At 43.6% G+C, this 26,981-nt stretch overlaps 1 protein-coding gene across 1 annotated transcript in view; it reads right to left on the bottom strand.

The window, feature by feature from the left end:
* Positions 1-26,981, bottom strand: part of GUCY1A2 (guanylate cyclase 1 soluble subunit alpha 2) — a 281,924-nt gene that overhangs the window by 87,294 nt on the left and 167,649 nt on the right. The window contains exon 6 of the mRNA XM_034758855.1: positions 7,414-7,557. Coding sequence (XP_034614746.1) covers positions 7,414-7,557 — 144 coding nt within the window. The remainder of the gene's footprint in view (positions 1-7,413; positions 7,558-26,981) is intronic.

Below are 26,981 nucleotides of genomic sequence, written 5' to 3'. Positions count from 1 at the left end.
CTCGGTGCCAGGGACTGGTGCCGAGAACCCGGGGATGGGAGGAACCCCGCTATCATTGCGGGCTCCCCCCGGGATGGTACCAATGGGCCCACTCTCTGAGAAGTAGGCAGCTGGTGCAGTACTTCAAGCTGAACTGCTGGAGCTGGTGCCAGATGGGGCAATGGTGCCAAGGGATCGGACTCCTGCACTGTTGGAGACTCCAGCACTGAGAGGCAGAGCAAATTCCTTGCTGCTGCAAATGCCTCCTGTGTGGTCAGCATGGAGATCGCTTCTTGTTGCTATGCCAATTAAGTTGATGGTGTCACTTCTGGCACCAGGCTCAATGGTGCCCTTTGCAGTGCTGGAGACAACAGGGCCATCTTAGGAACTGATTTGGAGGAGGAGTGGTTAGATTTCCAATGCACTCAACTCAACTCCTTGCCCCTCTTCCTAGACTTGGAAGGTGGATATCTTTCCCTGGTCAGAGCCTCTTTACAAGTCTTATATTTCTTCCTCAGTATGGCTGGGGGGAGATCAGTGCTGGGACTCCAACAGCACTGGAAGTGTGCTTCTCACTGAAGCTGCAGCACTCGGCACTGAGTGAGACTGGGACTGCTCCAATGGTGGGCTGAGTGTCGCCTCAATCAGCAGAAATTTCAGCCTAGCCTCCCGGTCCTTCTCTGTTCTAGGTTTGAATTCCCAGCAAACTTGGCACTTGCCTTTCACATGTATTTCGCCCAGGCAGTTCAGATACCTATTGTGCTCACCAGCCTGGGCCTGGAGCAAGAAACATACGGCTTGAAACCTGATGACCGAGGCATGCTTCAGTGCTGGCAGCAGGACTCCGAAATGGGAAACAACAACAAAATCGAAAAACTCTATTTTTGTAAAAAACAGCTAAAACTTACTAACTGTGCTAAACTATACTAACTACTAAATTAACTATATTATACAGAACTGAGAGAAACTGTTCTGGCAATGAACAGGAGATCCAACGACTGCCACAGGCAGTAAGAAGGAACTGGGGGGTAGGGGGAGGGCGGCTCTGCCCTTTATACTTGGATGCAGTGGCATGCGGCAGTAAAGGACACTTGAGCTTCCTAACAGGTACCACTGCAGGAAAAAGTTTCTGACAGCCACACATTGGGCACACAGACACCAACAGTAGAATGTACATGGGCAATTGTTCAAAGAATAACCATTTCCTGCAGTTAAAGAAGCAGTGTCATAAACAGATAGTTAAGGGTTAATGCCTCTTTTACCTGTAAAGGGTTAAGAAGTTCACCAAGCCTCGCTGACACCTGATGAGAGGAACCAATGGGGGGATAAGATGGTTCAAAAGGAAAGAGGGAAGTTTCCTTTGTTTAGAGTTTAGTTTCAGTTTTTACCAGAGTGGGAAAGCTCCAGAAATCAGCCTTTTATCGAGTAGTGAGTATTAGTGAAGGGAATAAACAGGTTTATGTTTATTTTCTTTGTAACTTGTCTTGGGCATTAGGGAATAATCAAATTGGGTAATTTTTGTGTAACTAAGTTTTTGCCAGGGGAACATCCTCTGTGTTTTGAATCTGTTGTCTGTGAGATCTGCTGGTATGCTATCTCCCAGAGGGTTTTCTTTTACCTTTCTTTTCTTTAATTAAAAAAGTCTTATTTTTAAGAACCTGATTGATTTTTCCTTCTGTTAAGATCCAAGGGGATTGGATCTGGACTCACCAGGAATTGGTGGGGGAAAGGAGAGGGGGTGGTTAAATTCTCCTTGTGTTAAGATCCAAGGGTTTAGATCGGTGTTCACCAGGAAATCGGTGAAGAAGTCTCTCAAGGCTACCCAGGAAAAGGAGTTAGAACTTGAGAGTGGTAGCAGCAAAACCAGATCTAAACTGGTAATTCAGTTTAGGGGTTCCCATATCTGTACTCTAAAGTCCAGAGTGGGGGTGAAACCTATGACAAGCAGTTATTAGCCATTTTAGTGGGAGAAACTCAAAATGTAGTTCTGATTAGAAACTGTAAACAGTAGGTAATTTAGTATTAACATGATTACAATTTAATTTTAAATTTGTATCTGTGACAATGTAGTAATTGACTCACTTCTCTAAAACTGCTACTACAGTATACTGTCTAATGAAGATAGTTTTGGTCACACAAATATGTTAAAGTAATTAAAGATATTAAAAAGATAGATGTCAAAAGAAACTGGCAAGACTGGTGTCTAATTTTGAGTGGTTTTGAAATATATGAATACTTACATAAATGTTATGCTAAAATACAACCTCTAAACATATCAGCATTCTATCTACAACAATGCAGACAAGGAGTAGGGAAATGTGTATAGGTCTCAGGAGAACCTACCATGGACAAGAAAAAAAGAGCACAATTCATCTCTCACTGATGTGAGTGGAAGGTCTGCCATTGATTTCAGTAAGAGTACAATCAGATCCTGCAAAGGGGGACACGTCTCATAGTGTACCTTCATTCAAATAACATCTCTAACCTAGGCATATAGCAGCCTTACATTTTACACCCGTTTGTATCCAATATATCTTTTAAAGTAGGGCTGTCAAATGATTAAAAAAATTAATCACTATTAATCGTGCAATTAAAAAAATTAGTCGTGATTAATCATGCTGTTAAACAATAATAGAATATTATTTATATAAATAATTTTGGATGTTTTCCACATTTTCAAATATATTGATTTCAATTACAACACACAATACAAAGTGTACTGTCTCACTTTATTTTTATTATAAACATTTGCACTGTAAAAATAAAAGAAACAGTATTTTTCAACTAATTTGATAAAAGTACCATAGTGCAATTTCTTTATAATGAAAGTTGAACTTACAAATGTAGAAATATGTACAAAAAATAGAAATAATATAAAGTGAGTATTGGACACTTTGTATTCTGTGTTGTAATTGAAATCAATATATTTGAAAATGCAGAAAAACATCCACAATATTTAATACGTTTCAATTGGTATTCTATTGTTAAACAGTGCGATTAAAACTGTGATTAATCACGATTAATTTTTTAAATTTTGATTAATTTTTTGAGTTAATTGCATGAGTTAACGGCGATTAATTGACAGCCCTATTTTAAAGTCAATATATTATCTATAAATACAATAGCTTAATTCCAAATATAGAGCCTGATTTAAAGCCAGTTGAAGCAATGAAAAGACTTCAACTTGTATACAAACTTAAAGACCCCTTACCATACAGTCAGATCCACACAGGTACAAATGTCCCCACTATGTGAATCTGATTGCAGGATAGGTGCCTCCATGATTTATAAACAAAACATACTCTAATGGGCATCTCCTCGGGTGGGGAAAATCATCATAGTTACGTCAATCCTGGCTGCAAGTTAAAGCTAGAAAAGTTCATATTAGAGATAAGGCATACACTTTTAACAGTGAGGGTTATTAACCGTTGGAACAAACTACCCAAGGAAAGGGGTGAATTCTGTCTCTTAATGTATTCAGATCAAGACTGGCTGCCTTTCTGTAAGATTTGCTTTAGCCAAACCCAAGTTTGGGTTCAATACAGAGGTTACTGAGTGACATTCTATGGTTTGTGTCATACAGGAAGTCCGACTAGATGGTGATATAATTAACTCTTCTGGCCTTAAAATCAATAAATCTATGAATGGAGCTAGGATGATTTACACCAGCTAAGGTTTGTCCCCTTAATATCTGTAGCGTTAAGAGTGGAGCCAGATGGATTTTCAGATTAAAAAGGGATAATATCTAATTTTTAGGTGCAATATGTGATGTATCCAGATTGCTTTTTTTCTTTGCTGAACCAGACAGAGATACAGTTAAGATTTTTAGGCATAATATTTGAGCATTCGTGACTGTATTCCCTTCAAAAGCACTTTTCTTCTACCGTCTTTTCATGTTCTTATGATTTTTTTAAAAACCAATTGTTGCAGTGCTAGGGAACTTACTATAAAATAATGACATAATAATAAAAACAGTTCACAATTTACTATGTGTCGGATGTAATATGTAGAATGTATATTTAGGTGTTGGGACATGTGAAAAGGTGCCAGCTTGTCTGTAAAGAAAAAAGAACAGCCAGGCAAACAACTTGGTCAGCAATCCAAACAGGTAAACAACTGAGTCAGCAACCTAATCTTAGTGTTAGCCAGAAAAGTGTTTATACAATATATAATTAACTTTGTAACAATAGGAAATGACTGCCTAGGAAGGAGCACTGCAGAAAGAGATCTGGGGGTCACAGTGGATCACAAGCTAAATATGAGTCAACAGCGTAAGGCTGTTGCAAAAAAAGCAAACATCATTCTGGGATGTATTAGCAGGAGTATTGTAAGCAAGACATGAGAAGTAATTCTTCTGCTCTTCTCTGTGCTGATTAGGCCTCAACTGGAGTATTGTGTCCAGTTCTGGGCAGCACATTTCAGGAAAGATGTGGACAAATTGGAGAAAGTCCAAAGAAGAGCAACAAAAATGATTAAAGGTCTAGAAAACATGACCTATGAGGGAAGATTGAAAAAATTGGGTTTGTTTAGTCTGGAGAAGAGAAGACTGAGAGGGCACATGATAACAGTTTTCAAGTACATAAAAGGTTGTTACAAGGAGGAGGGAGGAAAATTGTTTTTCTTAACATCTGAGGATAGGACAAGAAGCAATGGGCTTAAATTGCAGCAACGGTGGCTTAGGTTGGACATTAGGAAGAACTTCCTGTCAGAGTGGTTAAGCACTGGAATAAATTGCCTAGGGAGGTTGTGGAATCTCCATCATTGGGGATTTTTAAGAGCAAGTTGGACAAACACCTGTCAGGGATGGTCTAGCGAATACTTAGTTCTGCCTTGAGTGCAGGCGACTGGACTAGATGACCTCTCGAAGTCATTTCCAGTTCTATGATTCTATGAATGTATTTAAGGCAAGCACCTGAATGTGGGTGTGCACTTGCATTTAATCCTACGCTGTATCCTGTTTCAGTGGACTGATCACTCACTGAAGCAGTGAATAAACAACATACTTCTTCAGATCAAGAGTCTGTCTGTGAACCTGTTCTGGGTAGCGGGAAAAAGAATCGGTCAACACTATGACCCTTCTAGTCAGTCACACACCTGAAAATATCACCATGATCACAGCAATTTATTTAAAAAGAACAACAACCTTTATCTAGAACAAGTAGTCTAGAATAGTGGTTCTCAACCAGGGGTCCAAGGCCCTCTAAGAGCCATGAGTAGGTTTCAGGATAAACCCAAAATAAACCAGAGAGCAGGGCCTATGTTAGACTTGCTGGGGCCTAGAGAAGAAAGCTGAAGCCCAAGCCCTGCCACCCAGGGTTGAAGCTAAAGCCTGAGCAACTTAACTTCGCGGAGCCACCTGTGGAGTCAGGCCCTGAGCCACTGCCCTGCTCACTACCCCCTAATGTCAGCCCTAGCTTTAAATCTACTGAATATGGAGAAAAACAGTTGTTGTGGCACAAGTGGGCTGGGGAATTTTTATAGCATGTTGCTGGAGCCTCAGAAAAAAAAGTTTGAGAACCCATGATCTAGAAGGCAGCCCTTCCCAAGTGTTACACCTTCGCTACAAATTATTAATCAGCCTTCATTGTTTGGGAATTGTTTTGTTTATCCAATAATCTGGGAGAAACGGTCCTTCAAAAATAGGATCAAATGAATCAATTGAAAATGTCCATAGGTCAAATGCTGCCTTTTCGTTGTCCGTAGGAACAATGTGTGCCTGTTTATGCTTTCCCACCCGCCCCCCATCTTGAAATGCCCATATGAGAGCTGTATGCAGAGTAGTTGTAGCCATGTCAGTCCAAGATATTAGGGAGACAAGGTGGATGAGGTAATATCTTTTACAGGACCAAATTCTGTGGGTGAGAGAGACAAGCTTTCAAGCTGAAGAAGAGCTCTGTGGGGCTCAAAAGCTTGTCTCTCTCACTAACAAAAGCTGGTCCAATAAAAAAAAAAATCACCTCACCAATCTTGTCTCTCTAATACTAGAGCTGGATGAACAATTTCCACCTAAATAGGTTTTTGACAGAAAATTGGGGTTTCTGCAAAAAGTGTCTGTTTTCTGCAGAATTTATTTTTTTGTTAACCCGTCTTCTCCCTCAAATCCCTAAAACATCTATGTGAAGATGCTACCGCGTTACCTCATGGGATTTGTACTTTGGTTGCCTTAGGTCCCCATTCTCATCTATGGGCTGGGCTCCCAGGATAGACCACATCCCCCATGATTCGCCATGGCCTGGGACTTTCATGCTTGGAAATGGGTGGTGGTGCATCATGGCACTCTGGTGCCTGGGAGATTGTAATTTGCTCCGAAAGCGCATAAGGCACCCCCAAAACAATTCCCAGGAGACACCGCAGCAGCATTTCTGAACTGATTTTTTGGAGGATTTGCCTAAATATTTTTAGTTTTGGCCAACAACATTTTTTGGTATTTGAGTTCTTCTATATTTATAGAAAATATAAATTTTTCTATTGAAACCCCCCTCATTTTCCAACCAGCTCTAGTGAGTAGACTCTTCATCATGTGATTCAGAGAACATGCAAAGCACCACTGGGGGGAATCAGCGTAGCCTTCTCCCCGGCATGGCCTTTGTCAAGCAGTCTGCCTTGAAAACTGCTCGACATGCAACTCTCCCATTTTCTATAATAGTTTCTCTTAGATAGTGCTTTGCCTTTTAAAATTAAAAGTCTGCATTTCAGGAAATGCAATTTAATCAGGAAAACAGTATAATAGTAGGAAAAAGCCCTTTCACAGCAGTGGAGTACAGTACTGTATACAGATATGTGCATGAGTCTTCCTTATTTCATGTTGTTCAGGGGGTCCGATTAAAAAACTGGACATTCCAGGGCATTTTTTTTCCATTGAGCACCCATAGTAAAACCCACACATGACATGACCATTGGGAAAGGAAGCCATGTGTGTCCCTGTCCAATTCCTTCTGCATCTGTGACCAAGTTCCCCATCAGACACCCCAGCCCAGATGCAAACAAGCTGAAAGGTTAGAAGGGCATGGTAAGAAGCAACACAACTGACACTGAGTTGGGAATTCTTACGAAAAGATCTATGGTTTTCCTTACCTTGCTAGTCTGTGATGCCAGACCATGAGGAAGCAATACAAACTAAATAGGGAAGGAGGTTCTGCCTGACAGAGAGGGCAGGTAACCCCCCAACAGCTTCATTATTAGGGTTGTCAGCAGTTTAGCAGTGGGGACAATAGATTGATAGAGCCCTATGTGACTGTTGAGGAATATCAAAAAAATTAATATGCACAAAAGACACATTGTCGCATATGGGGACATCTTGATTATGCTGCAAATTCCTCATAACTAAGAACAGAATTCACTTGCAATCACCATCCAGAATCTGGTGCACTGTACTTGATCAAATATACGGATGGGTTCCAGTGACTAGCTGGGAATACAGAGCAGTGAGGTTACCTTAATAGGTCTCCCGTCCGGTGTAAGTACCTCTTCTGAAAGTTCCATCATCTTCAGAGCCATCAAAGCAATGGGTTTCGCATGACTAAGGCTCTTCCTATGGAGTCCTGCTGCAACACAGTATGCATCACCTATTGTTTCCACCTACAGCAATCAGACAAATCAAATGTAAAAGTATGATAATGAGCAGAGATCTGTGCCATTAGTTATATGCAATCACAAAATGTTGCTTAAAAACATGTCAGCAAAATATCAATAAAAAAAGCAATTAGACAACGGAGCATAATTACCCGAGTTTGCAAACAGGCATAGTCAAAACCTGACATCTCATTGCATAGTTGTTCATCATCATCAACTGCAGAAAATCATTAAATCTAGGACAATGTGCACTATCAAATGAAATATGATAACATTACCCCACAGGAAAATAGGATTTTCTATATTAGAGTTAGACCAAAAACTAGTTACAGCTAAGAGCTGGTGCCACCATTTATTCTGCTGTGGAGTAAGACTTGTACTAAGCAGTAATAATTCATAATTATTATTTACTCTAGTTGAAAAATACATTAAGATGAGAGTTACAGGAGCCTAAATGTTTCCATAAAAAAAAAACAAGTGAATAGTACATCACTTATCATTAGAATCTTGTTCCTCTTAGGGCTGGGAGAATTCAAGAGAAAGGATTTTATAGCTTACCATAATTTTTGTTTCTCATAATCACACACCCACTGGTACTAGAGCTGACTGCTGGGTACTGTCTGCCTGTCTGTCTACCTAGGTATGCAGCTCTTTTGAAACCTCTTATTTTTATATAGGATATTTAGGCTCTCTCTACTTCATAGATTACCTGAGCACCAGTTCCCTGCCTCAGACCAATGAGTGCAGCAGATTGCTTCTCCTACCCCTTAGCCACACTGTTCCTGATGGGAAGCCAACTTACTGGAGTAAGAGGTGCAGGGGAAATTAAGGGAGCTCTCTGGCTTAGGACAAAATCAGCCTATGAAAACAACAAGCTCTATAATCCTCCAATTATACTGACAGAATCACCCTTTGCAAATTTTGTCTACCCACACTTCTGTAGCCACCTCCCTGCACAATCCTTCGGTGCACTCTCAAGCAGGCTTGGCTTAGAAGCATGAATGTAGGTTTTACTATCCACCACCAGTCTCTTTCCCTCCCCTCACTGCAGCTCTATTAAGAGAATGGCAGAAAAGCATTCTGCAAAGATTAGCATGAGAGGAGAGACATAAGTGCTGACTGTAGAGCTGCCCTGGCAGCCACTTTGTGCCTGGCCCTTTTGTCCCTGGGATGTCTACTTATATTTTGTCCTCAGGGTTGACAGGTAAGAAATCAGGACATTCAACTTGATTAATTTCCAGTCCTGGTAAGGCACCAGCATAAGACAGACTTTGAAATCCCCCCACTACATCTGATCATTACACAGGGCACCAATCCAGAAGGTCAGCTGACCTTAAGGTAGGTAGAGAATCATCACACCAGCCAGGTCACCAATTACAGTCTCCTGTTCTGGGGAAACGGAGTCCAACAAAATATATAGAATTCAACATCCCCAGAAAGGAAAGGGTCTTCAGCCTACCTCTAGGCCCCTGGCGGTGGTATGTCCTTGACTCAGCAGCTTACAATGTATCTATCCTGTCCAAGTAGGGAAGTAGAGAAAAGGGGTTGGAATGGGAGCCTGGGCCCTCTCTCTCCACCAGGCTCCAACTCAGGGCCCTGCAAGAGGCAGTAATAGCAAACACGCCAGAGCACTTTGGGGATGCCTCCATGGACCACTTCTTACCTCCTGCTTCCCCACAGACCTCAAAGTACTTTGCTTAAAATCCAACAGAAAACAGTAAAAACAACAGACTCTTCAGCTCAGCTGGGCTCAGCCGGTGGTAGTCTTCTTCTTTGCAGGCTCGCTACAGCTTCACAATGGTCAAAGTTTCTGGGTTGCATCTGACTAGGGTCTATCACATTTTCCATCTATCCAGAGTTTCAGGCAGGCTGCAGTCCCTGATCAGTCCCCATCTCCAGTCAGGCTCCCAGCTCAGAACTCAGGCTCCCAGACTTCTCTCACTCTAGCCCAAGAGAGAAAGAACCCTCTCACCTGGGTTTCCTCCCTGGATCTAGGACCTGGGGTAACTGCTGCTTGCAGACCCCTCCTTTGCAGTAAGGACTTCTGCTGTATCCTTCTTCAAAAGCTTTCAAAATAGGTCTGTCCTCCTATCCCCTCTGTCCCCCTTCTGAGCTTTCTGGCTCCCTTTCAGGCTTCTCCTCCAGCTGCAGCGGGCTCGGCAAGTGCAGTGGGGTGGCATCATCTGGGCCTGAACTGCTCCTTAACCCCTTATGTCCCAGTGTGGGGTTTGTACACCTCATCATAGGATCCCACAAGGGAGAGCAGAGGACCAGCAGAAGGTGGGGAAAGCTGCTAAATCTCTTCCCTGACTTCAGGAAGTTCCTGGAGGTACTTGCAAATGGAGAAGACAGCAATTGGTGTTCACTCATGGCAGCCATTCACTGCAGTAATACATGTGGAGAGCCACTATTCTGTCCACTCACTAAAATAGCAGAGCTCTTTTCCCCTAAACACCAGTAGATGTGGTAAGTAGACAGAGACTACATGGCAGGAAAGGCAGTAGCTAGAGACACTGAGGAGCGAAGGCAGGACCACCAGCAGCAAGGAGAGAGAGGCGAGGCTTAGAATAGATATTTTGTGTGTATGGGAAAGTGGAGGGGCACGAGAGCACCACTTTAAAGTCATAACAAGGCCTGCTCTGAATGTGTGTTTAAGGACCCATTTGAATATTGTGATACTTCTAAACGTCGGCCTCACAGAGAAACAAGGGCAGAAAGGCCAACAACACTACCTTAAAATAAGAGAAGACAACTGGACTGGACCCAGATAGAAGAAATTACAACCTAAGGAGCTGAGATTGGGCTATCATAATGAAAAAATGATGGCCAAATTCTGTTCTTTTTTTACAGTGGTGTAAATTCAGAGTAACTCCACTGATGTCAGTGTAAAGAAGAAATTTTGGCCCATAGACTATTTTTTTTCTTGTAAAATTTAGATACATTTATTTTGTCAGAGACTTCCCCTCTTTGGAAATATCCATTGATATGTAAGTAAAATTAAGGACCAAATTACATTCATATATGTTCACTCAAAGGGCGCCCATATGAGTGCAGAACTGAGTCAACAAAAATCAGTGACAAAACCTGCCCAGTTTTGAAACGTCCCCTACATGGAACAAATATTGGATTAACAGAAGAACATAAGAATGGCCATACTGAGTAAGACCAAAGGTCCATCTACCCCAGTATCCTGTTTTCTGGCAGTGGCCAATGCCAGGTGCTTCACACCTGGTGTAGAATAGGTAATCATCAAGAACCATCACCTGTTGCCCATTCCCAGCTTCTGGCAAAGAGAGGCTAGGGGCACCATCTCTGTCCATCCTGGCTAATAGCCATTGATGGACTGATCTTCCATGAATTTATCTAGTTCTTTTTTGAACCCTGTTATAGTTTTGGCCATCACAACATCCTCTGGCAAAGAGTTCCATGGGTTGACTGTGTGTTGTGTGAAGAAATACTTCCTTTTGTTTGTTTTAAACCTGCTGCCTATTAATTTTATTTGGTGACACCTAGTTCTTGTGTTATGAGAAGGAGTAAATAACACTTCCTTATTTACTTTCTCCACACTAGGCATGATGATTTTATAGACCTCTATCATATTCCCTCTTCGTTGTCTCTTTTCCAAGCTGAAAAAGGAGATCTGCTCCTGCAGGTTTTCTGCATGTACTGTCAGTATGAGGGAATCAAGCTGCCTGGTGATGATCACAGTTGGGAAATGAATGGGACATAAATATGATCACTGGAGTATATGCGACTCCATCCCTTAATGGCCCTCACTGCTACCAAGCTCCTCTCGCATTAATGGTGAAATGAGAAACACCAAAATTGCTAAGACTGCCCTTACAGGTGGATCTGGTATCAATTCCTACTGTGAAAATTGCCTAACTCTTTTTATTATACCACCATTGTCAGCTGCTTATAACTTTGCCAACCTTTAACCATTTCTGCTGAAATGTACCATGCTAAGTGTCTGCCTCTGACTGGATTTTTTTTTTTTTTTTAATTCTCTCATTTCCTGACTTCTGAGTCCTTGATTTTACAACCTTCATATTCTTTTAACATAGGATTTTGTATGTGCCAATATATAAGAATAGTGTAAACATGCTGCATTTGCACGACAGTGTTCAGAAGAGCCTTAAATCAACACACTTTATCTTTCTAGACAATTCCTTCCTTACCCATTGCCATTCCCACAATTCTTAAACAAGACTATAGTTTTATGTGTACAGTATTATGAGGCATAACAAAGGTGGAAGCCAGCTTCCAGCTATTAGCCTGATCTATGTATAATTTATTATTAAATTTCTGTATTTAATTAACCATTGATGGTAAAGATTTTTAAATAGTTATATTGCTATATACAAACCTGATCTAAAGTCCATTCAAGTCATTGGAAAGGTTCAGATTGATTTCTGTAGTCACAGGTAAGGGTCATAGTGATTTCTGTAGATTTTGGATCAGGCCCTCAGGTTTAAATACATAAATCATTGAAATAGTTTTGTGCAAATCAGCAATTCTGTTCTAATCTTTTGCTGTAGATCCTGAAACTAGGGTATGTAGAAATGGAGCGTGGTCTCCCTCCCTGACAGACGGGGAGAGAACCGCAACTGCCCCCTGGTGGGCAGAGCCAGGATACCCACAGCTGCCCCGCTGGAAGCAGAGGGGTGGGACAGAAACTGCAAATATATAACTAAACTATAACTATAAATATATATACATATATAGCCGGCCGTCCAGCTCAGTTGGGGGATTGCTGCCAGAGAGCAGTACGTCTCCCTCCCACACCCTCTCTGCTGGAGCCTAGACCTGACGGAGTCTGCTACAGTTCCAGAGACCCACAGGGATTGCTGGAGCTGCCAGACGCTGAGGACACCAAGGAGCTGTTGGGGCTGCCACTCGCCATTTATCCCAGTAAGACCGGCAACAACCTCAGAACCCAGGTACCTAGGGTGACCAGACGTTCCGATTTTAGAGGGACAGTCCCAATTTTTGGGTCTTTTTCTTATGTAGGCTCCTATTACCCCCCACTCCATGTCCCGATTTTTCACATTTCTGTCTGGTCACCCTATAGGTACCCCCGGACGGAGAGTGTAGGAAGGAGCCTAGGGAAGCCGAATAGGGTTCGGCTGTGTTACTAACTGCCAGCTGGGCAGCATGTTGTGGACATATTTCCCTGCTGACCCAGTGGCTGACCACTCTGCCACTCTTAGGGCCCTGGGCTGGGACACAGTAGAGCGGGTGGGCCTTCATCCCCTTACCCCCTGCCACCTCACCCCTGGGGGTGACAGCCTCCCCACCTTTAGGCCAGGAGGCCTGCATTGGGGTGGTCCCCGCCCAAGCTGGGATGCCACAAGGTTTTTCTGTCTCTCTTGCCAGAGAGCTAATCTCCTCCTAGACTGCTGGGCTGCTCTGCCTGGCAGGCCAGAGCTATTACCTGATCATAGAATCATAGAATATTAGGATTGGAAGATACCTCAGGAAATCATCTAGTCCAACACCCTGCTCAAAGCAGGACCAACCCCAACTAAATCATCCCAGCCAGGGCTTTGTCAAGCTGAGCCTTAAAAACCTCTAAGAATGGAGATTCCATCACCTCCATAGGTAACCCATTCCAGTGCTTCACTACCCTCCTAGTGAAATAGTTTTTCCTAATATCCAACCTAGACCTCCCCCACTGCAACTTGAGACCATTGCTTCTTGTTCTGTCATCTGCCACTACTGAGAACAGCCGAGCTCCATCCTCTTTGGAACCCCCCTTCAGATAGTTGAAGGTCGCTATCAAATCTCCTCTTACTCTTCTCTTCTGCAGACTAAATAACCCCAGTTCCTTCAGCCTCTCCTCATAAGTTATGTGCCCTCTGCTGGACTCTCTCCAAATTTGTCCAGATCCCTTCTGTAGTAGGGGGACCAAAACTGGACACAATACTCCAGGTGTGGCCTCACCAGTGCCGAATAGAGGGGAATAATCACTTCCCTCGATCTGCTGGCAATGCTCCTACTAATATAGCCCAATATGCCATTGGTCTTCTTGGCAACAACGGCACACTGCTGACTCATATCCAGCTTCTCGTCCACTGTAATCCCCAGGTCCTTTTCTGCAGAACTGCTGTTTAGCTAGTCGGTCCCCAGCCTGTAGCAGTGCATGGGATTCTTCCTTCCTAAGTGCAGGACTCTGCACTTGTCCCTGTTGAACCTCATCATATTTCTTTTGACCCAATCCTTCAATTTGTCTAGGTCACTCTGGACCCTGTCCCTAGCCTCAAGCATATCTACCTCCCTCCCCCCTGCCAGCTTAGTGTCATCTGCGAATTTACTGAAGATGTAATTCATCCCATCATCCAGATCATTAATAAAGATGTTGAACAAAACCAGCCCCAGAACCAACCCCGGGGCACTCTGCTTGATACCGGCTGCCAACTAGACATCAAGCCGTTGATCACTATCTGTTGAGCCAGACAATCTAGCCAGCTTTCTATCCACCTTATAGTCCATTCATCCAATCCATATTTCTTTAACTTGCTGGCAAGAATACTGTGGGAGACCGTATCAAAAGCTTTGCTAAAGTCAAGATATATCACATCCACCACTTTTCCCATATCCATAGAGCCAGTTATCTCATCATAGAAGACAATCGGGTTGGTCAGGCATGACTTGCCCTTGGTGAATCCACTTTGACTGTTCCTGATCACCTTCTTCTCCTCCAAGTGCTTCAAAATGGTTTCCTTGAGGATGTGCTCCATGATTTTGCCGGGGACTGAAGTGAGGCTGACCGGTCTGTAGTTCCCTGGGTTCTCTTTCTTCCCTTTTTAAAATATGGGGACTGTATTTGCCTTTTTGCAATTGTCCGGGACCTTCCCCGATCCCATGAATTTAACATAGGATTGTTGCCCCGCCCTGATGGAGGGTCCTTGGTAGACAGATTCTCTACTGCTCTGCCTGACTGCAAGCCAGAGCCATTAATGGATTATGCTTCCACCCTGATTAAGGGCACCGGGCCTGTAGACTTACAGCGACCCTGCCCAACCGTGGGCCAGAAGCATTACCTGTGTGCTGCCCTGCTCTGGCTGAGAGCTGGGGCTCACAGACCCAATTGCTGCCCGGCCTGGGCTGCAGGCTTGGACCTATTAACTGTCGGCTAATTCCCCCAGAACGGAGTTTCTCTAGGAGTATTGCAGGGAGAGGGTGTGGTCTCCCTCTCTGCCAGATGGGGAGAGAACCACGACTGCCTTATGGGGTAGAATATGGAAACTGCTTAGTAGCACACAGCAACAGTGCATAAGCACTGCAGAAACAAAGAAGGATATCTTGTCCAATTGAGAGTTCAGTCACTTTATATTCAGGTTGTATGTATCATTAATAGATTTTTCAGACAGGAGCAGTATGGGATATAGATAAAACATCTATTAATCATTTGTTTATTTCAATTATAAATGGAACCTTAATACAAAGTGTGATTGAAAATTTAGTACTGTAGGCAGGATGTAAGTTCCCTAATTAGAATAAGGCCGAAACATAGGGGCTAGTACTCAATCTCTTGGAGAAAGTGCCATGGGATCTTTAATAACTGCTAATGGTTAGGCCTTCCATTATCCTGATAATCTAAACGAATGGAACCTTCAGCCGCATAATGTCCCCTATTACAGTGCTGACTCAGTCCTAACTCAGAAGGGAGCAGGGATATAAGTAACAACAACTGCTTTCGCTTACTTCGTCATGAATTAGCATCAAACATTAACTGAATGTGTAAAGAAATAAAAGAACTAGAGTGTCACACACAATTTCCCAGGCTTCTTTACATAGGGGAGTAAAAAAACACATCTTGTGTTTGAAACAACAAACCAAAGGAAGCGATAAAGATTTCCATCTGACACGCCTGAGAATCCTGATGCTCTCGGGAATCTATTAAGCACCTTTTTCAAAGTGCTGTTTAGAAATAAACATCGCAAAATGTAATCGCAGAGGTCACTCTTGTGGGCTGTCTGATGTAATGTTCCTTACAGACAAAACAAATCCACTGAAGGCAGGAGCTACTGGCTGCTGTGGTGGTCCTGCCCCTCTCAGCAGGTTCTCCGTAAAAACGTAATTGACAATTTGGATTAACACAGTTGCAGCCAAGCACTTGTCACTATTTTTCTTAAGCACAGTGAATGAGCACATGTGGATTTTTTCTTAAAATGGATTTAAATTATACCCACCTCAAAAAGACCAGCAATAACCTCTTTGCTGAATATTAAAGAGAACCAACTGTAAAAGAATCTGGTCTGACAATTCAAAACTCTCTCTTTCTGGAAGAAAACCTGCACTTTACAGGTTTTCCCTCATAGATTCCCTTCCTCCCTGTAGAAGGGTTCGGCCGGGTTCGACCCTCTCCAGGGTGGCGGGGAACCAGACCGCCTCGCTACGTCCGTTGGGTTATTTTGGGGGAACTAGCCTGGCTGTGGGGTTTCACGCCGTGGCAATGGTAGAGACCAACAAACAGCTCTATTCCACAGACCCAGGCCCTAGTTCAGGGCAGGGCAGCTCAGGCCCTTTGGCTGGGGTGGAGCAAACAGTTTTAACTCAGGCCCTAGCCTGGGTCAGGGCGGGGCAGTAGAGAGTCTATGGCTCAGGCCCTTAGGCAGGGACTGTGCAAACAAATGAGTTCAAGAGGCCTAGGCCCTGGCTTCGAAGGGCCTGGGAGACGGGAGGACTGCCACCCACACGTTGGGTGCCAGGGGGGACGCAGGCCCACCCACTCCACTGCGTCCCAGCCCGGGGCCCTAACAGCGGCAGGCAGCCTGCTGCTGTGTCAGTGGGAATCCTGGCTGCAACACACTGACATGGGCTCTGGGTGTGCTGCAGCCAGACTAGGGTTGGCTGCCCTTGGGCTACTTCCTACCTCTCCCTCTAGAGATACCTGCGTCTGAACAGTGTCCTCCACGGAATCAAGCACCATGGGCTCCTCAGGGTACTCAGCAAGTGGTAGGCTTGGCAGCTCCTCTGCGTAGCTTGCCACAGGCAGGCTTAACAGCTTCTCTGGGGTCTGGTCAGCATCAGGCCTCAGCTGGTCTAGCCAGTCCTCAGGTCGGTCGCAGACTGCAGAAGTCTCCTCACCGGGAGCTAGGCCACAGGCGTCTGGCTTCTCTGGTGGCCGGGCCTCTAGTGAGCTGGGGAGTTGGGCTTTTGTACTTCCTGTCCTGCACTCTGACCTCTGGAGGGCGGGCACAAGCTCCACTCGCTCCGCCCAGTTTGGCGTCCGGAGGGGCTCGTTCCTCTCCGGAGCAGCGGGGAACCAGACCACCTCGCTACACTCCCTTAGAAATCACTTTGTACTATAGTTTACTGACGACATCTTCAGTTTAGTTCCCAAAATAATCTCAAAGATGTGTAGATACTTTCATATCATACTACGGGTCCAACAAGCCTAGTAACTTTCTTCTTCACTCTGAGCATCTAAGGGTATGTCTATACTCAGCGCTGGGGTCTGATTCCCAGTCCAGAAGACATACTTACACTAGCTAATGCGCCAAAATCAGAGCGTAGTCACAACAGCACCAGTGGCAGGAGAGGCTAACTGCCTCAAGACCCTAGGCTTATTCTCTGCACAGCTAGCCCATCCCATTGCCCACACTGTCATGGCTACACTCTATTTTTAGCATACTATCTTGAAACAGTTCAAGTATTTGGGGGCAATCATCACTGATGAAGGATCCAAGGCACAAATTCAGGCAAGAAATGCACAAACAGCAGCAGCAGTGGCAAAGCTAAAGCCAATTTGGAGGAATAAGAATATCTCCCCGGAATCCAAACTGAAACTGCTGCATGCACTGGTCATCTCCATATTTCTGTATGTGTGCGAGACACGGACCCTTACGGCAGAACTTGAACGGAAAATACAGGTAGTAGAGATGAGATACTTCTGTAAAATCCTGGGCATCTCCTACTTCGACCACGTCACTAATGAAGAAGTCCTCAACATCGTTACTCAAAGCGCTGGGTCATATGAAGACCTCCTGACGACTGTGAAGAAACGCAAGCTGAAGTGGTACGGCCATGTAACAAGATCATCTGGCCTATCCATGATCATCCTCCAAGGGACAGTACAGGGGAAGAGAAGAAGAAAAAGAGGTAGACAGAAGAAGAGATGGATTGACAACATAAAAGGGTGGACGGGAATGGACTTTGCGGAGACTCAAGCACTGACACACAATTGTCAGGGGTGGAAACAATTGGTTGATTGCTCATCAATGATGGTGCCCCAATGACCAATGAAGTTATTGGAGTGATGATGATGATGATGATGATCTTGATGAGGGTTAGCATTAGTATGTCATCTTGAGCTGCGAATCACAGCCCAGCTTGAAATGTAGACATACTCCAAGCTAGTCTTCTAAATTCTATTTTGTAAAAACGAAGATATCAAGAAAAACGTGACTTGTCTTCATACAAAGTTAACTCCAGTTATAACTCATGTTGCCCCAACTCGAGTCCCTTCCACACACAAAACCCCTTAAACTTGAAGGGGGTTGTGCTTTTAACTCAATTTGGCTGGCCTGTTGGCATGTAGGTTAACATCAAGTTAGCACAACTTGTCAGCTGCTAACATGACCACTCTGCAATGTAGACTCAGGCTAACTCCACTCGAGTGACGCTTCTCTTCCAGTGCCTTCCCACAGTTGCCTCCACGTACCCAGGAAGGACAGACAAGTTCTTCAGCAATTTACTGGGAAAGAATCTATAGAGCTGCTCAATTTACAGCACTGCTGAGATCCATGACATATGCTCCCGGAAGTCTATTGTGACAAATGGGACTACAAATTTACCTGATTTGTGAGCTCAACTGTAAAAAGTATGTAACAATGCATGAGATGTTACAGCAAGTTCAGCAAGATTTATCTTAAGCAAGTGCCACAGTTTAAACTTGTGAATAATTCCACGGAAGTCAATGAGGTTACTTTTGTGCTTTAAACTAGGCGTGAGTTTACAGTTTGCTGAACCAGGGCCTTGAGTATAGAAGAATATTACTACACTATTCCAAGAAAATAACGTAACTCAGATGTTGATTACTATAAACAATCTGCATCTGTTTCTATTTCTTTGATTCCCCTTTGGATTGATACCCATTTTTTAAAAATTCATTTCAGCTTCCAGCTGGGACAGATCATGTCCTTGGTCTCATGTGTTTTTGTTATCTAAGTTTGTGTTTGCATTTCCGCTTAAATAGGTATGTGTTCATGGTTATTGTCATTTTAAATTGGCAGTGAATTTGGAATCTTGAGCAGTTTTCTTCCACTTCAGCAGTCCCTTTTCGAGCCACAGTACACAGAGTGGATAAAATACATTTAAATGAAGATACGTTTATTATTAGGAAAAACAACGAGGAGTCCTTGTGGCACCTTAGAGACTAACAAATTTATTTGGGCATAAGCTTTCATGGGCTAAAACCTACTTAATCAGATGCATCTATTATTATTAGGCTGTTTCTTATCATTTATAAGTAGGCTTGGAAGAATAAGATTTTTATTGGTAAACATCGGTAAATGTCAATTTCACTATACACACAGAAACCAACAAAAATATTCCCATGATAATAACAGAAATTTATAGATAGGCAAAGTAAGAAAAACCCTAAGAAGTTCTCTAGCAGTACTTGATTTAAAGATATTCACTTTGTATATTGACATGTGATATTGATAATTTGTGTTTTAACAACTATAAAGCTTGAACTTTTGAATCTCAGCATCTTCTGTCATTAAATAATTGTCTGACACCTCCCCCTAATTTCCCACAACTGTGAAAATTTAAATTAAAAATTTTTAAAATGCTTAAAAATAATCAATATTATCTGTTGAAATTCCAAAAAATAAAAATTGAATTCTGCCAAGCCTCAGTTGCTATGAGATTGTTTATGACGTTTCATGTTATAATATTAAAATAATAACAAACTGCAATGACAGTGCTATTAGTCTCCTGTTAAAAAGCCTCACAGTTGAAAATATATAGCTGCAGAGCAAAGGCTGATAGTTTGGAAGAAAAAGTGTTAGTTAACATTCTCTTTTACCACCAATTCCCACCCACAGTACCTTTCACTTTTACCACTCTACCCAATTTTTACCTAAAAGAATATTGAATAAGGAGAAACTAATCTTGAGTAGGCCCTAAGTGACAAACATTTGTTCAAGAAACTACCACAATTAAGACTACAATGTAATATAATTCAATATCCTTGTGGGTTAGGAGAGTAAGAAAGCCTGTGGAATTCACTGCCACAAGATATAACTGAGGCCATAGATCTTAGCAAGATTCAAAAAAATATCAGGTGGGTGAAAAGCCAAAACAAAGACTGAAAAAGGATGTGGAGTGAGGGGTTGAAAACACCAAATTATTGGTTAAGTACATTTAAATACTTTATTTAAATTGTCTTGGAAGAACATGACTGCTTGTGATGAGGGATATCCAGTGATGTACATGGCTAAAGACTGAGAGGAAGAAGTTTACAGGCAGTGTTGGAGAGACTCATAAGATAAAAAAAAGAAACCTAAGAAATATTAGGTTCTGACATGGTTGTTTTTCTAAAAGTAATTTCTGTGCTAAAATGGTAGGCAATGTGCCATATGCCGACACCACTTAGGCTCAAAAGAAAAGACTAGCAGCTCAGCATAACAATCTATTATACTACACAATACAACCTTGATTAACTGTCAGATCAGGAGATGGCAAGAAAAAAAAATCTTGACAATTTAGATGACTGCCTCTTAGAACAGAGAGCTAGAAAGCACACATGAATGAGATGAGTCTACTTTTGAGTTATTCCTAAATAACACACATAATTTCAAGAACTACTATAATTGATACTACAGTATAATAAACTTCAACATTCTTGTGGGTTAGAGAAGGAAGGGAGTCTGTGGAACTCATTGCCACAAGATATCACTGAGGCCATAGAACTTAGTAAGATTGAAAAATGAATCATATTATCTATGTGGACAATAAGAACATGCACAGATACATTAGAAAAGATAACACGCTCAGAAGGGATAAAAATCCTTGTGTTTCATGGCATAACTCAATCTAAAAGGGTTAGAAAGAAATTTCTCCTACATGCAACTTACTCCATAATTGGTCACTGTGGGTCATCTTGTTCCTTCCTTTGAAACATCTCATGTTTGTTACTGTCACAGACAGGTTACTGAAGTAGCTGGACCAGGTAATGACCCAGTGTGGCAATTCCTACTATTCAAATCTTAATTATGACACTCCCTGTCCCCCATATATATCTATTAATTACACTGATAATTCCCTCCATTATCCAAATTTATTCTATGTCTCCTGTGACATTTGGATAATTGAGGTTATATTGTTTTCAGTGATGTTTTCCCCGGTAGTTTATCTTTCAATTCCAAAGAGAAAGATCTGCTAAAGCAATCACTCTGAAAGCGTTAAAGTTGAAAACTGTTGATTTTCTCTGATTTGCTGATGATATAGCATATGAACTGCCCAGGGAGGCAGCATTAAAATACTAGTAACATTTAAAGAGGATAACATTTTTATAACTTGTTCATTAAGATAATCTATGACCTTTTCTTTAAAAAGAAAATATTGCTATCAAAATCTATGTATTGTGATCTTTTATTTTAAGAGAACCTTGCTGTCAGACTGATTCACGCACTTGTATGTTGTTTGATGCCGCAACACTGCTGCTTCCCTGCTGATAACCATGCAGGATAGTATCTGCCAGAATGTAGTCCTTTATTTAGCTTTCTCTGGTGATTGTCAGTAAAATTAACAGCTCGATTCCCTCAGATGATGAAATACTAGCTTATTTTTCTCTTCTCAGCTCAGAGAAGAGAACTGAATTGGATAAAGGGCAGAAAAGTGAAGGATTCTACAACAATCATTTATGCCTTATGGGCAGGACCGGCTCCAGGGTTTTGGCCGCCCCAAGCAGCCAAAAAAAAAAAAAAAAAAAAAGCCGCGATCACAAGGCAGCAATTCGGCGGGCGGTCCTTCGCTCCAAGTGGGAGTGAGGGTCCATCCGCCAAATTGCCACCGAATAGCTGGATGTGCCGCCCCTCTCCGGAGCTTGCCAAGCTGGTGCCTGGAGCTGGCCCTACTTGTGGGCTCAATCCTGCAAGGTGCTGAGTGCCTTCATTGAGAGTTAAGTGTGCTCAGAACCTCACAGGATCAAAAATAGTATCGTGATTTCATTTTGCCTTGCCCTTTGAGGTCTAGACCTGGACTATTCCATAAGATACAACAAGGGAGCACACTGTGAGGCAGCACTACACCCTTAGCTCAATGGTGATGAGAATTATTTTAATGCCAGCCCTAAATAATGTAATGAGATCACTTAAGATGGTATTCTTTCCAGAAACTTATGACAGTGCAACATAACTTCATTTTACACACAGTATTATTCATGCAAAATGTGTTTAAAATATTTTATAAAGTAAATAGTATAGGAGCAAAATTATAAAAGCAGATAGGGAGGAAAAAATAGAAATTATAAGCAAGGGCAGGAAAGATATTTTCAAGGAGTTCTCAGATACATGTGAGATTATAAATCGAAGAAATATAGGAAAGTTGTTTCAGAAGCTAAGAAAAGAAAGATCGGCTGAGACTGTGTGAAGGGACAGAAGTGTGGAGAGATATCAAAGAGAGAGATGAGTTCTTTGAAGGCTGGAGCAAAATGAGAATTTTAGAAATGAGGAGGGTGGGAGGGAGGGCTTGGTGAAAACTGGAAGGTGCAACCAACTGTTATAGTGTTGAGCACCCAACAGTCCGATGTTACATATGATACGGATTATATATGATATACAGATTGTCAGGTTCAACAGCTTGATGTCTAGTTGGCAGCTGGTATAAAGCAGAGTGCCCCACGGATTGGTCCTGTGGCCGGTTTTATTCAACATCTTTATTAATGATCTGGATGATGGGATGAATTGCACCCTCAGCGACTTCACAGATGACACTAAGCTGAGGGGAGAGGTAGATATGCTGAAGGGTAGGGATAGGGTCCAGAGTGACCTAGAAAAATTGGAGGATTGGGCCAAGAGAAATCTGATGAGGTTCCACAAGGACAAGTGCAGAGTCCTGAATTTAGGATGGAAGAATCCCATGCACCACTACAGGCTGGGGACCAACTGGCTAAGCAGCAGTACTGCAGAAAAGGTCCTAGGGGTTAAAGTGGATGAGAAGCTGGATATGAGTCAGCAATGTGCCCTTGTTGCCAAGAAGCTAACAGCATTTTGGGCTTTATGAGTAGGAGCATTGCCAGCAGATCGAGGGAAGTGATTATTCCCCTCTATTCGACAGTGGTGAGGCCACACCTGAAGTATTGTGTCCAGTGTTGGTCCCCCCCACTACAGAAGAGATCTGGACAAATTACAGAGAGTCCAGCAGAGGGCAATGAAAATGATTAAGGGGCTGGGGCACATGACTTATGAGGAGAGGCTGAAGGAACTGGGGTTATTTAGTCTGCAGAAGAGAAGAGGGAAGGGGGATTTGATAGCAACCTTCAACTACCTGAAGGGAGGTTCCAAAGAGGATGGAGCCAGGCTGTTCTCAGATGGCAGATGACAGAACAAGAAGCAATGGTCTCAAGTTGCAGTGGGGGAGGTCTAGGTTGGATATTAGGAAAAACTATTTCACTAGGAGGGTGGTGAAGCACTGGAATGGGTTACCTAGGGAGGTGGTGGAATCTCCATCCTTAGAGGTTTTTAAGGCCTGGCTTGACAAAGCCCTGGCTGGGATGATTTAGTTGGGATTGGTCCTGTTTTGAGCAGGGGATTGGACTAGATGATTTCCTGAGGTATCTTCCAATCCTAATATTCTAGGATTCTATGACCATGCTGGGCTGAAGGGCAACAGGCAGTCCAAAAACAAAAGGAGGGATGGATCTGGAATCGACTGGTATGCCATCCTCAGGTATACCTTCAAAAGGCCTGCCTGGTCCTACCACGGTATCTATGTGAGTACAACTGGGAGGCTCGGGTAGAAGGTAGGGATGGACATCATTTATAGTCTTTTCCCTTTGTCTTGTAGGGCTCCTGTCTGGGAGGTGCTGGAATTCTGGGGGACTGCTGGGGCCTAAAATGCTTCCTGGAGTCTGGAGGCATGTAAAGAACCAGGGAGTTAAGCATGGCCCTCGAGTCTTTGAGGCCATGAAGTTTGGAGTCCATCTGTTTGGAGATCAGGGAAGTACCCTCACAGGGGAGGTCCTGGATGGACTGTTGCACTTCTTGAGGGAGGCCCAATGACTGGAGCCACGATCAGTGCCTCACAGTGACCACTGATGCCATACTCCTGGCTTCCGAGTTGGCCACATCCAGAGCTACCTTGAGGGAGGTCGTGGCCATCATCTTGCCCTCCTCCAGGATGGCCAGGAACTCCTGCCTCAACTCCTGCAGAAGAGTCCTTAAATCAGGTTAAAATCGTACTTCCCCAGCAGGGCCTGCTGGTTAGAGATACATAACTGGAGGCTGCTCGTCAAAAAAAACCTTGCATCTGAACAGTTCCAGTCTCTTCATCTCTTTATTTTTGGAGGTAGCGCTTGACTGCCCATCTGTCCCACTTGTTTGCAGCTGACACCACCCAGGGACCCCGTGGGAGTTGGGGTGGGGTGCAAGAACAGGTAGTCAAAACCACTGGCTGGGACATAGTATTTCTTCTCCACCATCTTTGAGGTAGGGGGCTGCCATTGTGCCCTGACAGGTCCCAACACCATTTCATTAACTGGCAGGGCCACTCTGGAGGGGGGCATTGCAGCCGGGATATCAATTAAGCTGTGCGCAGACTCCTTCAGCTCCTTGACTTCCAGCCCCAAGTTTGCAGTGACCCTTTTCAGGAGCTCTTTATGGGCCCAGAAGTCAACTGGCATGAGTGGGTTACTAGGGCCTGCGACTGCCTCATCCAGAGATGACAAGGAAGAGGCCTGCACTGGAGGAGGGGCTGCCTCTTCTTCCTCCATCAGGGCTACTTCTGGGACTTCAATACTGGGGTCGGTACTGGAGTCAGGGTCCAGTTCCGGACAGGATGAAATGGTGGCTCACCTCTCAGACACCACCGAGTATAAGTGGTAAGAAGGGGGTCCTGGTACCGGGGAAATCTCCATAAGTTCCAATACTGCCACTGCACTGGCCAGTGGCCTGGTGGCCAAGAGCTGGCTGGGGGGCCGGTATCAAAGTCCAGTGCTTAGGCTGGGTACTGGTATGTCTTCAGTGGAGCAAAAGATTCCCCCTCTGACTCTAAATAGAACTCTTCCCTTGGAGACCATGGTGGCACAGTATCCGCTTCCACCTCCGGGTGGTGCCGGGAAACCAGTGACCAACGATGGGCTGAAGACCACTACACGGGGACATTGGAGGGTTTTCCTGTAGATGGTGCCATAATGGTCAGTGCCATGATGGAGCTCACCGCCCCTTGATCCCTTCTATCTCTGATTGCTGGGGCGGAGGGGGGTAACAGGGGGAGAGGGAATCGGTGGGATCGGAAGGGACATCAGGTCCTTTGCTGCCTGAAAAGTCTCCAGAGTTGAAGGGCGGGCCCACAGGTGTGAAGTCCAATAACCGCTCCCAAGAGTTGGAGGTGGGTACCAGACCGTACTTGGTGCTCCAGATGGAGTCACTAGAGCCAACAGTGGCTCTGGGGAGGATGAGTGACTGGGGTAGGTATCACTATGCCAGCCACTCCCAACTTGTCCCTCTTTAGCACCAGAGAGTGCCCTCTCTCAGTATGCTGTTTCTTATGCTTTTTCCTCAGTACCGGGGATGGAGAATGGTGCTGGGAAGAGCATGGTCACGCCGGTGAAGCGCTTCACACAGAAGCTGAAACACTCTGCGCTGATTTAGACTGGCTCAGCTCTGATGGCAATTTGAGGGCTGCCTCCATGAGTAAGGCCTTCAGACAAATGTCTTTATCTTTTTGAATGTGCGGTCTGAAACCCTGCAGATCTGGCACTTCTCTTTAACGTGAGTGTCCATGAGGCACTTTAGACACCTAGAGTGCGGGTCACTCACTGGCATGGGCTTGCTGCAGGAGGCTCACAGCTTGAAGGCCAGGGACCGGGACATGCTCATCCCCTAGGGCAAAAATCCCTTGATGACAGGGACCACTCTTCACACTATATACACTAACACTAACTAGGAACTACATACACTAACTACAATAACTATACAATATACTACAAAAACTCCAAACCCCTGGGATAGATGCCTTGCAAGAGCAAGAAGGATTGTTCCAGGCAACCACCATGGGCAGTAAGAAGGAACTGAGAGGGTGCAGAGCCAGTGACCCCCGCTTATGCCAGCACATACATGCCTGGCTCCAGGGGGTGCTAGAGCTGGTCCTATGGATACCACTGAGGGGAAAATCCCTGGCAACTGTGCACGCAGCACGCGCACACCTAAGATGGAATGGACATAAGCAAACACTCGAAGAACAACTGTTAGTGGAAAGTAGGTCAAGTTGCTTTCAACAATGAATGTTATAAACAGGTCTCAAGGTAATCCGACAAAGACAAAATTACTGCAAAAAGGCCACATTGCCATAATTCAGTTCAAGGATTATGTTGAAATCAAGCTTGGTAAAAACAGAAAATAAGGAGCTGGAAATTAATGAACCAAAACTGGTGTGTTGGATATCAGGCATAATCAGTGCACAAAATATGGGAAGATGTGCTATTCTATCCATCACTCCCTTTGGGGGCCTTAAAGAAAGATTTGAAAATATGAAAGAACAGATGGTGGCAACTGGCATGAGCTTCACCATCATGGCTGCTACCCCAGCTGTCTCCTGGGGCCCTGGGCCTTCATCATCCTGATCCTGAGAGATGTCCTGACAGACAGAGCTAAAGAGAGGGATCCAGATAACATCGCCACCCCTACCAGCTCCAGCTGAATTTCAACCAGTACTTGATATAAAATGGGATCAGGCTTTCAGAGCAACAGCAAAAGTTCTAGCTCACCTCAACTAACTTCTTCTCTTTTACCACTATCTTTAATATCAGCTAAGAAACTGACGAACAAGGGGGTTTTTCCTTCTAAAACTCTCCCAGCTAAAGGGAAATGGAACAAAAATTTTGCTAAAATTAAAGTCTTATTATTTTACATTTTGAATGTTTTAACTGTTTCTCCTTTTCTGTATCATTAATAAGCTGTTAAAGGGATATTTAATGGAGTGTTTGCTATGGTGCTAAGCTGGCTGAGGTCTCTATATACCAACCCATAGACTTTGTTAAACACTGTTTAATGTTGGACAGTGACTGGGTTAAAAGAACAGGAGTACTTGTGGCACCTTAGAGACTAACAAATTTATTAGAGCATAAGCTTTCGTGGACTACAGCCCACTATATATGCATATATGCATCCGAAGAGGTGGTCTGTAGTCCACGAAAGCTTATGCTCTAATAAATTTGTTAGTCTCTAAGGTGCCACAAGTACTCCTGTTCTTTT

Source organism: Trachemys scripta, chromosome 1 (assembly GCF_013100865.1).
Source record: "Trachemys scripta elegans isolate TJP31775 chromosome 1, CAS_Tse_1.0, whole genome shotgun sequence".
NCBI lineage: Eukaryota > Metazoa > Chordata > Testudines > Emydidae > Trachemys > Trachemys scripta.
The sequence above is the reverse complement of the archived record's forward strand: the minus strand, read 5'-3'. Positions and strand labels throughout refer to the sequence as shown.